A 14,163-nucleotide genomic window follows, 5' to 3' on the forward strand; every position below is an offset into this window, starting at 1 on the left:
AGAGCTAGTGCAGCTCTGCAGGGACAGCCATCTGGGTGAGGTTAGTTCTCCATGGAATGGGCCTGGGCTGGTGGCCAAACTGCCATTGGTGCCCCCAGCCTGGGTAGGCTCTGCTGGTCATGCTGAGGCCCAGCATCAGCTGGTGGGGTTCTCTGTGACAAGGCACTGTGGAAAAGTGGGACTGAGACTCTCCCAGGATAGCACAAGGACAGGCTCTCCTGTGATTCCCCAAGTCAGGCCTTTTGTGGTTATTAAGAGTAATGAAACATTGCTTGTTAACAAAGAAACCTGACTGGCTTCTCATTTCAAACTAGGAAATGAGCTGAAAATGGGAGATGTCAGATTTTATGAGCAGAGCCTTGTTTCATGGCAAGAGTAGGGAATAACTCTTTAAGGCCTACTTTTGTTAGAAGACTTTCAAACATTTCTTGTCTAAGGAAAGGTGAGTATGGAAGAGCTCACATAACTCTTAACATTTACTCATTTTAAATGCAAAAGTCGCTGCACATGAAAATTTGGACAATTAAGAGTGATGATAACACCGAGTAACAGTTTTATAGCCCTCAAACTGAGTAATTAGCTTAGAGCATCCCAATTTCTGACAGAATAATTGATGCTTAGAGAGGTGTTCATTTACATATCAAGGTCTTCATGAAGTCCTCAGGGATCACAGCTTGCTCTTTATGTTACACAGTTAAGACTTGAAGTGCAACAAAGTTTAACATTTTTTATGTTCAGAAGTTTCTCAGATATTGGTGTTTAGACATCAAAAATTCAACCACAGCAATAAATATAAGAGACCCAGATATATGAGTCCTACGTGACGGGAAGCCTATACTATATTTAAAGCCCTTGATTTCAGGGGAGAAGCTGTTCAGAAGTACACTTGATCAGGTGCCAGCTCAAAGCCTTCTTAAAACTAGTGGAAGAATTCCTAATGATAACAGCAAGCTTTGGAACAGACCCAAGGTGAATTGTGGTTTTTTGCTACTTTTATGGTACATGTGAACACAACTCTAGATGTTTCACATGCGGGAGCCTAAAATGTTTCACATAGCTGCAGTATTGGTGCAGGATTTTGGTCTGACGTGAAGCGCACACATCTGCCACTTCCCTGTGTTTCCCAGAAGGTGCTGCTGAGTGCTGCAGGCTGGTAATGTGGTGAGGAGGGTCATGGGAGATGCAGAGTCTCATCTTCAGGCAATCCAAACCCTTGCGAGCGTGCTGCGGCTGGTGCTGGGGAGGACACTCCCCTGCTATAGGTGGACCCCATGCACTAAATAAAGCTTCTCCCATGGAGCAGCTGCTGATATGTGGGCTGGGTTTCTCTCGAGTAAGAATTACAATTTCACTGGTTTCTGGACAGCTTATTTTTTATAAGAAGTAGAATCTGTTGTCAGATGCTGACGGTAATTCTTGGGTGACAAACATTTTGTTAGGTCTTTTATCCTTATGCTAAAGCATCCTAGCTGTTTGTGTCTCTCGGGGTTGATTTCTGCAGAAAATCTATGTGCTTTGCACAAGAAATTGGTACCTTATTGAGGTGCCTGAATTGTTTAATTTAGCCTAACTTTAAGCAGCAACTTGTACAGAACATAATCTCAGACTTCGACAAATGGTGACGAAATATCCCCAGAGCTGTAACTTGAGATGCCATGTGTGAGAAGCTCCTGTAGCCCTCTTTAGTGCCTGCCTATTGCAAGCAAGGTTTTTTTAGAAAGATTTCCCAGAGGGGAAATTTGTGTGAACCCTTCTTGGAGAAGACTCATTTAGAACTTAGAGTAGACTTCATGCTCTGAAGCTGCTGATTTTAAGTAAATGTCACCAAAGGATATTTTGAAGACTTTCTTGCTGACTGCTGTGTTTTATTGAGGAATTACTTGAATGGTGGTGTTCCAAATGGTTTCTGTTTTGTATAAAACATTTCCTATCTGTATTTTAAGCTTTTAATGGTTGCACAGGTTTTTGAAAGTACAGAACTATACTGTCTTGATTTTGTACAGTCCCAGAAGACTGATTAATACTGAATTGTGGTTTTTGTTTGAGTGTAACTTGTGTTTACAGGTAATGTTCCTCAATGTTTTGTTCTTGGTATGAAGATCATACAGGTTGTAAAGGAGAGTTGTTCTTGATTTATGCACATTTTACTTCTGCTGTTTGGCCTGATGGCTGTTAACAGTGACTGACACTATGGAACCACTTTATAGTGAAACCTTTGATGTGCCCCTGCACCTGTACCTCCTCTGTTCCCTCTGCTCAGCAGATCACCTTCGTGATAGCTGGGCTGTCCATAACAGAGGAGCTGTGACTTGACATGTGTAACATGGCATTGCACAACATTGCTGTAGGAGCAGTGAGAGACATTCAGTATTTCACTCAATTTTAGAATTAATTCACCCTTTGCAAATTCACTATAAACTGGGTCTGCTATGAATCTGAGCTTCAGTGAAGCCCACGCTGATGGCATTGCATAGAGTATTGCATCCTAATCTTGCATGTCTTTTTGCAAAGCTTTCTTTTATTCTTAATTTGTATTTTCTTCCTTGCTGCAGTTTCTTTCTTTATTTTGTATTGTAGGATCCGGATATTCACCACTTGAAGATGATGAAGATGTGTATGCACGCAATAGATATAAAGGTGAATGCTTTGCTTATATGCTAAAGAGGATCAGCTAATTGCTGAGAGAAAGCTTCATTCTTTTTCTTTTCATGGATTATAAAATCTTGGTGATCCAGCTCCATGTTTTTCTCATGGATTTTTAGATCAAGATTTTATTTCTACTTTTTTAACAATGGAAATTAGACCAAGCACTGATCACCATTCTTTTATGCACCTGAGTAAGTAACTTTTGCACTGTCTTTGCTCTTGGAAGATCAGGTTGTTAAATCATGAGAATCTAAGAAGTGCTTATCTTTCTTCTTCATACATCCTAACAAAACCATCAGTGATGCTCTGACTCAAAACCTGGGCCTGATGGTAATGTATAGAAGTACATGAAAGAGAACTTGATTTTCATTACTTTTTTCCCTGCAAAATTGTTTGCATTTCAGGTCAGCCTGCTCCCTGAAATGGCAAGAATGAATGTGTACATTTGAAAAACAGATGATGTAGCTGGATGAACAAGTGAATGGACTAGCATGTTTATAAAGCATATTCAGGTTTTCTTCCCTATTCTAAAATATTTTACTATTCAGCAAGACTGAGAAGTTTTATTGCCACTACTAGTAAATATTCCAATTACTATGTCCGTTTTCTTGAAAAGTCTGCTTCTGTCTCAGTACCCCTCTCCTCTGCCAAATTGCCTCGGAAGCCTAGACGGCAAAGAAACTTAACATTTAATTTGTCATTTTAAATGGTAACTGTGTTTCTTTTTAGTAAACAAATCTGTGGACATGCTAGAATTGTAACATAATCATTTTGAGTACTTGAAAATACTGGGCATTGGTGTCTTGTATGTTATTGATTGTCTGCAAAGAATCAATGATCCCTGAAAGAGGTAAGTCATAAAGTAATGCAGACATTTATGACTAATACAGAGGAAAGCACAAATGCTATGGTTATGTTGCTGCTTTCATAAATGTCTTATGTTCCTCCTGATAAAATAGTGCAGTGTAAAATTTGCTTTCAAACATAGTTCAGAAATATTTCTCTAAAGCTTTATTTAGGTAAACTCATTTTTCTTTGCCTTTTAACATGTAACCCTCTGCAAACACGTAGAAAAAGGAATCCCAAAGATCATGAAGATAAATCAATGCCAATTCATGCCAGGGCGGGCAAGTAGTTGAAATGCCTGTTCTGTATAAATTCCTTTTATATTGTGATCCACAATTGATTATATTCATGTCAGCCAAAATGTCACCAGGATAAGTGAAATATAATGACTCATTCACACAGATATTAAATACTGCCCTGAGTTTGGAAGCACTACTGCCAAATGTTGAAGATCAGACAATGTGAATCTAAGAGTATAAAACATTGGAGTAGAAAAGGCTCACTCTTCATTAGCATACTTATTTAAATTGGTATTGGGGAAAAGGGGGTGGAGAATGACAAAGAAAAATGGGCTCAGTAGCTACATTCAGAGCTTCTCCTTGTATGTGCAGTTGAGCATTTTGGGTATTGCCCATTACTCAGTATAGAACTTCCCAGTAATAAGTAAATTGATTTTCTTAACTGATGTTAGAATACATAAGCAGCATTGTTTTTTTCTTTGCATATGTACTCAGTAAACAATTCAAGCGAGCACAGAAATTCATCCTCTTTGGCATCGGCAAACAAAACATTGCAGTTCATTGGAAAAGGCGGGAATTGACCTTCTACCAAATCCTTTTGTCTTCATCTGGATGCTTTTCAACTTGCTCTGCTTTCCAGAGAAACTTCACTGAGACTTTCTGTGCCCACTGCATTTTTAAAGACTTTCTCCCTTCCTCCCTGGTGAACCCTCAGCTTTGTTGGCTGGTTTACCAGCAAGCAACAGTACAGCTGGTCACTTTGCATGCTGCTTGTGAAGCAAAAAGCTCGGCTGAGGCTGGTGTTTAAACAGGAGTGAGGGGCTGGGGAAATGGTGCTCTAGATAAATGCTTTATTTCCTGCCACTTACCATGGTTGTCTCAGATCATATGCGATGAGGAAGGGCTTCACGAATGCAGCAGTTCCTGTGTTCATCACAGCTCTAGTGCCACTACTCTGATTATCCTCATTCCTAGTGTGTGTTCTCAAATATTGTAATGATCAAATGGTAGCCCTAGCTGTAGAGGCAACATTGTGGCTTCAGCCACTTCTACTTGCTGCCTGCTTTCCAGTGATTTCAAACACAGGATTGAGTCTCTGAAATGCTTTACTATGAAGTGATAAGGCAGACTCTTGTATTGCTGAGGAATGGCACAAACTTTCTGTTAAACAAAAAAACACTACATAGGTCCTGGTACCTAAAACCTCAAATTTCACTTAGGTGAACAGAGTCCAGTACCTCTCCCAGAAGAGATGCCTGGGAAACCTGTATCTTTTCTTATTCCAAAAGCCTTCAGGAACATGGCTGATTTTGTCTTGAGGCAGGGAACAGCTTGTGTGACCTTGTGGGGCCCCAACCAGGCCTAATATTCCATAAATACTCCATGTAGCTGCTTAGCCTTTGAAAACCAATACGTGCTTTCACTTAAAAATAAACAAACTTTGATCTAAAACTTTGTTGTATCTTTTGATGTGTTTTCAGACACATAAGCTTTTCAAGTTCTCTGGGTTTTTTTTCAGTGATATCAGTTGGTCTAACCCCAGCTCTTTGCCCCTTTACAGACCCTAACTTACCTACTTTTAATCACATTCAGTTCTAGAGTAAGCATAATAATGTGTTAGATCAAACAGATATTCTTCCTAAGCTATTCCAAGTTATCTGCATCCAAAAGCTTGTCTGTTCTTGTTTTTCTTTCTGATGGTATAATTTGGTCCAGTGCAAGATGTACTACCTCTCCACAGGAGCCTTGCTTTGTTTCTCTCTGTAGACCACCATAGCTGCAATGACGCTAAAAGAAGGGCTTTTGCTTTTTCAGTATTCTGTTTGTGCATCAAACTGCATTTGTTAGCTGTTAGCCACTCTTTTTTTAAAAAAAAAAACAACAACAAACACAACAGAACAAAACATGTGCATCTGTTTACACAAGGCAAGCATGCTTGTAAAGCCACAAAAATTTGCAGAAAAACTTAGGCAATTTGCAATACCTGAAACAGCTGCTTTGTCTTTTTTAAAATTATGATTAGCCTTTTGATCTTGTTGCAAAGTCTGTTTGTCTTAATGCCCTTTACAAAGGAAATCAGCCATGTGCATTTGCACCTTATATATGTGGAAGACCTGAGGCATAAATATTTTTAACTGATTTGCAGAAGGATTTCCTACCTGGCTGGGATAAAAGTTCTCAGCCTACCCAAGTCTTCAGCCCCCCTGTTATGCCCATTTAGTCAGTGCTATCATAATAACTTCAGGTTTAAACCCTTCTGCAGAAAAACTGAGGCCTCTTCCTTAGTTAAGGAGAATTTACAGTAAGTAAAGCTTTAATTAAAAAAAATTAAATTGAAGTTTAGGGTCTCAGAGCATGAGAAGAACAAGTGGACAGAAAAGCTGGAAATTTTGGGGATGAGACCACTGGAAAAGCTGCTGTTAATTCAGGAGGAGGAGGATTTCTCCAGGAGCTGAATGAGCTGAGGGTACATCTGAATCTAACGTGGCTTTCCCCAGAGAGTGGTCAGAGGTGGTGCTTGAGAGTACACCAGTGTCAGTGGGGTAGGCAGCCAGGGAGGCTGCAGAGATGAGTAGCTGACTGACTTCTGTTCTGTTAGCTTACACACTCGTCTGATCTCCCAGTTGTCATTTGGTTCACAGCAACCATGAACAATGCAAGCCACTGTGATACAGCCCCTCAGCAAAGTGGCTGAAGTCAGCTGATGAGGTTTTTTTTAATGTCTTTTGGTAACTATGGAATAGAGATTAAGGTGAAGGACAGGAAATAATTCTAAAGCAAAAACCAAACAAAACCCACTTTCCACTAAACTGTTTTTTCATAATTGTAAGGTAAATAATGGAGGATGTGTTTGACATTCAGTAGTTCCAGAAGACAAGACCATAGGTGGAAAAAAAAACAGAAATGTGGTGATTGTGTGGCTGAGCCAAAAAGCTGAACTGCGCTCTGCTCCTAACCTGCTGTGTGCTGTTAGACTGGCCTGCTTTTTTCCCTTGCCTCAGTTACTGTGGGTTTGTTGACACTGGGAATAATGCCACTTATACATCTTTGCATAGGGTTTTCACATGTATTGGTACAATACAAAAATAAACATGTCAGTACAATACCACTGCTTCAGAAACAGACTAGTCTAGAGGAATGTGGTTTTGTTCTAGGCAAAAACTTGACAGTCCCTGACCTTAGTCCTCAGGTGCTGTTTGTGTTGATTCAGAACCAGCACAGCAAGATGTAGCTGCAAAATGTAGTTTCCATTGGGAAAGAGTAACTATACCATAGAGACATTGTACACTGAATATTAATTATCCCATGTTTGAGAAATATAACAAGCTGTATTGATTTTTGTTTGTTTATGTGTGGGGTTAATCCAAATAATGTAGAAAAATGTACATAATAACTATAGGAATTAAGAGCTAGATGTGAACATCTGCCAGGGGTGATTGAGAAATGATTTTTTTATATGTCTTCAGTGACTTTGTAAGGATGAAGGCTAAAACTTCGTCCCCCATCTCTCTTGCAGACTTCAAAAGTTTTGTCATGTACCTCCCACGTCACACAATGTCACAGTATTTCAGCACCTGTCATCTTTCTCTTTTTGCCTTGCAGTCCCTCTTTCCCTTTCTCCCTCTTGATATGTCCTTTTCAAATCTTGGCGCTGAGAAGGAGCAGGCATAGTCACTCCTTGTGTTGGAAACTCCTAGTGAGAAGCTGCCTGCTGCAGAAAAAGCACAGCTTTCTTGGTGCACCCTGTTGTCAAAGCTAAAAAATATTTTGAAGCTTTAACTGGGAAGGGGAGGTCTCTGATACTGCACCCCTCAGCATCACAGTATGGTCTTAAATCCTCACAAGGAGATGGTACCTATATCCTGAGTATTTTAAAGTGTAGCCCTGAATAGCTATTTACCAGTTCAGTTTTATGTACCTGTGTCTCACTCTTTCCCGTGAGTTCAGTAGGAGCATTATCCATGAACTCGCAACCAGATTCCAGCTTTTCGCTGACCTGGCAGATCCATCCACATCTCTGTCCTGCATCCAGGACCAACTAGAAGGTGGCTCTTGTACTTGAGGCTATGTTTCCATGATACTAGGGAAAGGTAGTCCTCCATCTGTCTTTGGAGGTGAAGAGCGTAACACATGAAGTCCAGACTTTTGAGAACGTTTAGAACTGGATTTAAATTTCTGCAGCAAGGGTTCCCTTTTCTGAATATAAGCTAAGTATATAGGCTGCTCATGAGTAAACATCGACACCCTCAAAGGGTTTGACAGTAGAAAGTGCAGGGGTTTGTGCTGTCAAATACATACAGGCTGAATACGTGTTGCACTTAGAAGCTGCTAATTACTACCAGAAAGAGAGGGATAAGGTCAGATCTTTTTGAGAAAGCTCTGTCGCATTTGGCGATTGCCTTCAGATTTAATCATGGCAATGGTATTGTGCCTATTTCTGATAGAGTGCTGTTTTGTTGGCGATATATAGAGCATTTGAGGGTTTCAACGTGGCACAACAGAACTGCTGAGAACAGCAAGGGAGCTGCTCTTGCACACTTCACAAGTACCAGTTTATCCTTCATCCTAGACGCTAACCTGGGAAGTAACTTTGCAAAACTAAAGCCATTCTTGAACTCTGAATGTTTGTTCTGACACATGGAGGATGTGTACAGACAGGCTTGGCATATTGGCAAGATGATTTATGTAAGTCACATCCTTTCTAATTGCGGGAGAGCTAAAACTATCACAGAGTTCAGCCAAGGCAATGTCCTTCTCTGCACAAATAATTATGGAAGTTTTTTGTATTTTAAATAGGCAGTGAAAGAGCTAAATGTTTTAAAGATTACAACTGCAGCTAGACCAAAGGTGTTCCTAATGCAGACTTCTGTTACCAAAGAGAAGTTAGGTGTATCCATTTACAAAAACATGAGGGGAAAAAGGTCTGGTTGTCTTCAAGTTGTCCACATGGTGGCACACTTATTCCATGAACAAAAAAACTCCATAGACCACACCTCACACCCCTCAAAATCGAATGGCTACAATCTTTAAGGTTTGTACTAAGTAAGAGCTGCTAGTCTTAGAACGGCCAACCTTCTGGTGTGTAAGACTTAATGCACCTTGCTGCACTGTTATTTTCCACTTTCAGAATTGGTGGCTTTTAAAATAAGACCCTTTTAAAATTTTTTTTATTCCATTTCTTCTCTGTGACCTTGAACAAAGAAAGTGATTTTGTTTGTGTTTGACCTTTTACATTCTGCAAAGTAGTATGAGTGTTTTTTTTGTTCTCTGTGCTAGAAACACCGTGGTGCTCCCCCATTAAGGTGAAACATGGTTATGCAAACTGCAGGACACCTCAAGGGGAATATTACAAGAATGTACTGGGGACAAGATGTGATATTCGCTGTCAAAAAGGCTATGAACTGCATGGCCCTCAGCAACTAATTTGTCAGTCAAGCAAACGCTGGTCTGGGAAGGTACTGTGCAAACGTAAGTAGCTGTGAAGTCTGCGTGTGGGGCTTGCCCCTCCAATTCAGCAGACAACAAATTTTACTTGTCTTTGAAACAGTAATCTTGGGATTGTTTTTTGCGTTTTAAATGTTGAGAGTAACTTGGATATCTGTATTGCCTTGTTGATGACTATCTTACAGTGGTACATGGCGTGATAAGTATCATGAGTGGTGCAAAGACTCTTGGTAGAGTACAAAGATAAGGAACATTTTATGAGTGTGGAATTTTGATTTGTGAGAATAATTTTATAACAGAGCCATAAAGCTCCTTTAAGATACCACCCATCTTGGATTTTGTAGGCTGACACAATTCATGTCAGTTGTCTAAGTGGGCTCTTACAGTAGAACATTTTCTGAGAAGACAGTTATAGGTACTTGTAATCTTTTTCTCATATAAATATTGCATAAAGCCCCTGTGTATGTAAAGTTAAATTTGAAGTGCAGCTAATAAGAACAGTGTGAAAAGCCTCATGTGGGACATGACTTCCTCCCACTGGTCACTTGCTAGCCGCGTTCTTATTTCTGTGTAATACCCCATATTCACATCATTCTAAAGGGGGATAACAGGCCTCCAGAAATCTTTGTTGTCTGTTCCAGAAAAGCGCTGTCCCACTCTGTCCATGCCGACCAATGGGGGCTTCAAGTGTTTAGATGGTGCCTACTTTGGCTCGAGGTGTGAGTACTACTGCTCACCAGGGTACCAGCTGAAAGGCGACCGTATAGTAACCTGCATGGACAACAAAGTCTGGAGTGGCCGGTCAGCATCCTGCATTGGTAAGTAGGACAGTTGGTCTGCATCCTGCAAACTGTATCTTGAGGTAACTGCTGGTGCCTGAGTCCTCCAAATGAATTCCAAAATGCTCTTTTATGCAGCTCCTGGGGGAAAAAGGCAACTGTCCCTTTTGAGGAGGCGGAGAGCAGTTTTCCAAGGGATACAGAATGCTCTCTGTCAATTAGTACTTTCAATCCCAAGCGACTGTCTTCCTGACACACACATTGTCAGGTCCAGGCATTGCCACTTTAATAGAGACAAGGCTGGTGTAAACGTCAGTGCTTTACAATGCCTGTAAGAGCCTTCAGTGATCTCCTAAGTGACTCATTGCTAGTCTGTAACTACTGTGCTGCTCTTCTAGTATGTACTCTGTGCTGGAGTCTGTCCTGCCCTCTGCAACTTAATGATAAAACAAGTTTGAAACTAAATCCTGTGTTGCTTTTTTTTCTTGGGATTATGGTTTCCAAATATATACAGGGAATATAAATGGATTTTAGTTACCAGCATGGTTGCAGTGAACTAAACTAACTTTCAGCCTAGTTCATATTAGTTACGCCCACAGTTTTCATCACACTGTCAGCAGTCTCCCAGGAACCTCAGCTAGAATAATTTTTTCTATATACAAATACTGAGATTTAACTTTCCTTCCAACTAATGAGATTCCAGCAGATAGTGAAAGCTTAGCTGCTGCACTTTTTTTTTTTTTCTGGGAAGTCTCTGATAAGAGGTTCAGCAGCCACCCACAAAGGAAAGTATTTTTTGGCCATCTGAATTGGCTACCAGTAATTTAAGCTTGTGGGTGGTAGAGTATTTGTGCTCAGTGTTTTCTGTGTGTGATAACTTGGTTTTCCTCAGAATGCCTGTGGCTCAGTCTAGGTTAGCAAATGGCTTTGGATTTTCTCCACTCTGGCTTGATGTTTGTAGAATTTTGTTCAGGTTTCCTGTTACATGAAGTTTCTACAAATGTAGAAATTAGCCTGCTGCTTAGGTCTAGACTGTGATGTCTCTTATTTTTATTTACAAAAACAAGCCTTGTTCTTCTCAATGGTGTGGGCAGAAGAACTAAAACAAACTGGTTTAAGTCTGGGAATGATAAAATGTCCTCTGGGTTTTGGGTTTCCTGGCACTTTTAGAACCTCATCTGTTTGCAGAAACAGGGTGCTTATTACAGAGGATGTTGTCTTGCAGAAGCAGAGTAAGCAAGTATGTGTTTAAAAAAAAAAAAAAAAAAAAAAGAGGCTAAATTAGCACTAACACTTCTTTTTGATTCAAAAAATGCAAGATAGTTGTTGCATAGGGTATAATTGCAAGTCCCAGGTAACCCAGAAAAATTAATACTATTACTTAAGTTCAGGTAATACCACATAGTATGGAGAAGACCCTGTCAAACCTTGTCTGCACAAAGTTCCTACATGTAACTAGTGAGTTATGCAGTTAGAAACCTGTTTAATAAGGTTATCTTTTGACCTCTTGATGGGTAGGATAGAGACTTTTTTGTGACCAGACATGACCCTAACAGTATAATGCAGTTTGCAATTGAACACACATCCCGTTCTGTAATTCAGTGGTTACAGAAAAGTCATCAGTGAACTGCATCCTAGGAAAGCTTACCAGTAGCCAGAAGAGAACTAGCTGAACAGCTCACTTTCAGCTGAGGAGTAAAATGAAGGTGAGAGAAGCAATACAAAAGCAAAGAAGCTGGTTTATTTCTTCCTTTAGCATGTAAGCAGATAGTTGCACTGTGCAGAGTAGAGATGTTTACATGTGATCATAGGCATGGGCTGGTAACATTCATGTCATTGCAAATAGAGAGGGAAGTGGCCTGAGGGCACCACAGCTGTTGGCATCAAGCATGGCAAAATTATTGCAGACCGGAATTCATAATCCTCTTGAAAACAAGGAGCTTTCCTCTCTCCTTTTGTACTGCGGTTGCACTGCTTAGCACTATGTGGGATTCACATTGCAGTACTCAGGATCCTTGTAGGAAGTGCATAAGGCTAACATCATTGCTGAAACAAAGGGGGAAAAGAGGTTTTTCTTTTTAATTAAAGAAAATCAGGTATGTTTTGGCAGTCACTTACAGAATCCCTTACAGACAGAGCATTCTGTCCTAACAAAGCAGAGTGTCTGTCTTCTGTTCCCCTCCTTTAAGAAGAGGGATATCCTTGATGTTGCTGAAATAACTGATTAAAAAAGATTAATAGACAGCTGCTCTTGGTTATCAGTTAGCTAAAAATGGTAATACTCACTTGAATAATATATTCATTATACAATATTATATATATTATGCTATATATATATATCGATAACATAGATTGAAATAGGTATTTTCCTCTAGAAGATTGAAACATGTTACAGGCTTTTCTTCTGTAAAGGTTTCATTTTCCTCCTGATTGTGTAACAGAGGTTGTGGTAAATGGCTGTCACCATGCTGAGTCATCCCTTTGTCACATCCTAAGACTGTATTGACAGTTAGTTAACAGCTTCCAACTATGGATGTCTGAAACAAGCTTTGCACTCTCAGAGTCATTAATTATACAGGCCTTGGTTCTGGATGTTTTGAAATACAGAGCAATGCCTTGTGGAGGGGGGTGGGGAGAGCAGAACAATGTTTTTCATTCCCCTTTTTATGATTTTCAGTCTCTTAATCTCTTTATACTCTTGACAAAGACTAATGTTTTGAGCCTAACATCCAGCCATCCTTTCATGTAATCAGTAATAACAGCGAGTTTATGTAGCAGGAGGCTGTTTACCTGTCCCACTCTTGAAGAAGAAAGCAGTGGGCATTCAGTACCATCCCTCTGTTTCTTTTCTCTTGTAATCCCAAATTTACAAGCAAATAAACATAAACCTTTTAACAAACTCTGAGAAAGGCAGTTAAAAAGCTCTTTAAATTATGTTGGTATGGCCAGTCCCAGCAGTATTTTAAAAAATACAAACAAAACCAAAACTAAGACCTCTTTTATAACTTTGCAATTTTCTCCACAAAGTTCAAAAGCCTGCTTTAAAATTTGGTATTCTACAGCTGACCTTCTGATGCTGTGTCTGCATTGCTGCTTCCCCAGAGTACCAGTTGCTGCTGCCAAGTAATCAAGAAAAGTGAAAAAGTACAAGAATGTGGCTGAACAGCACCACATTTTTTATTAGAACCCAGTTTCTCTGCCCATGACTTAAACCTGGCAGGTGAGATTCACCCATTTAGTACATAGCCCTGCTAAACAGCTTAAATAAATCTGCTTGGCTTCTTATCCATTTTCCAGTAGTGACACTGGAGTAAAAGCATAAGACTAGCAATATGGGATCAGACACCTTGCAGCATGTCCTGTCTCCAGCTCTGGCCAGAAATACTTATTAAGTAAGAATCTGACAATCTGGTGCTTACAGAATGATATTTTCCTCTGATAAAACCTCCCCAGCAGTCAGCAGTCTTGTGAGTTACTCTGTTGGCGTTTGGGAACCAGCTTAAATTTCTGAGCTGCAGGTGGGCACCTTGTTCATGTCATACATTTTATTGAAGATTTTTTTTGGAGGGGATTGTGTTTCAGTGTAGCCACTGTGCATTTGCCTAGATGTCCTCTGGTCACCTTCTCTGCATTTAAATACATTGGGTCTTTTTAGACCTGTCTTCCTTCTGCCAAGATGTGACCAAGCCTGTTAAGTAGTCTCTTTCAAAGCAGTGTTACTCTGGTGGGGTTCATTTAGTGCCTGTTGAATTCAGAGAGGAAGCTGAAATGTCCAAAGAAAATAGCCTTTCCAGGAACTTTTTAAGTCCAGCTAAAAGGGCTGCCTGGCCCCTGGGTGCCTGGTGAGTTGGTTCCCACAGTAACCATATTGCTTGTCTTTATGATGTGGAAGCCCAAGCCAGTTCATACCAACCAGCCTGCACTTAATAATATAATGAGCTTTCTGATTAATTAACTGCTTAAAACACTGGATCCTTAAATGTTGTTCTGTCTTCTATTCCAGCATTATGTTTATTTACTGTATGCTGTCCATAGCACAGTGGTGAGCTGTCACCACAGTAAACTAACCAGAGCGTGAAGCAGCCTTGGGGAGACTGGGTTATTTCCTACCCTAATTGAGCTACACAGAGTGGGGAGAGGTTATTGACAACATGGTTTTGTAGAGGAGGCCAGAGCTCTTGCTGGCTGCAGTGTGAGCAGGTTTCCAC

The 14,163-nt window shown here is 40.2% G+C and overlaps 1 protein-coding gene across 1 annotated transcript in view; it reads left to right on the forward strand.

Annotated features, from left to right (window-relative positions):
• The window catches only part of SRPX (sushi repeat containing protein X-linked), a 45,263-nt gene that overhangs the window by 21,185 nt on the left and 9,915 nt on the right, over window positions 1–14,163 (forward strand). Inside the window, exons 2-4 of the mRNA XM_051609127.1 lie at window positions 2,578–2,637; window positions 9,009–9,200; window positions 9,818–9,994. Coding sequence (XP_051465087.1) covers window positions 2,578–2,637; window positions 9,009–9,200; window positions 9,818–9,994 — 429 coding nt within the window. The remainder of the gene's footprint in view (window positions 1–2,577; window positions 2,638–9,008; window positions 9,201–9,817; window positions 9,995–14,163) is intronic.

Source organism: Apus apus, chromosome 1, assembly GCF_020740795.1.
Source record: "Apus apus isolate bApuApu2 chromosome 1, bApuApu2.pri.cur, whole genome shotgun sequence".
Lineage (NCBI taxonomy): Eukaryota > Metazoa > Chordata > Aves > Apodiformes > Apodidae > Apus > Apus apus.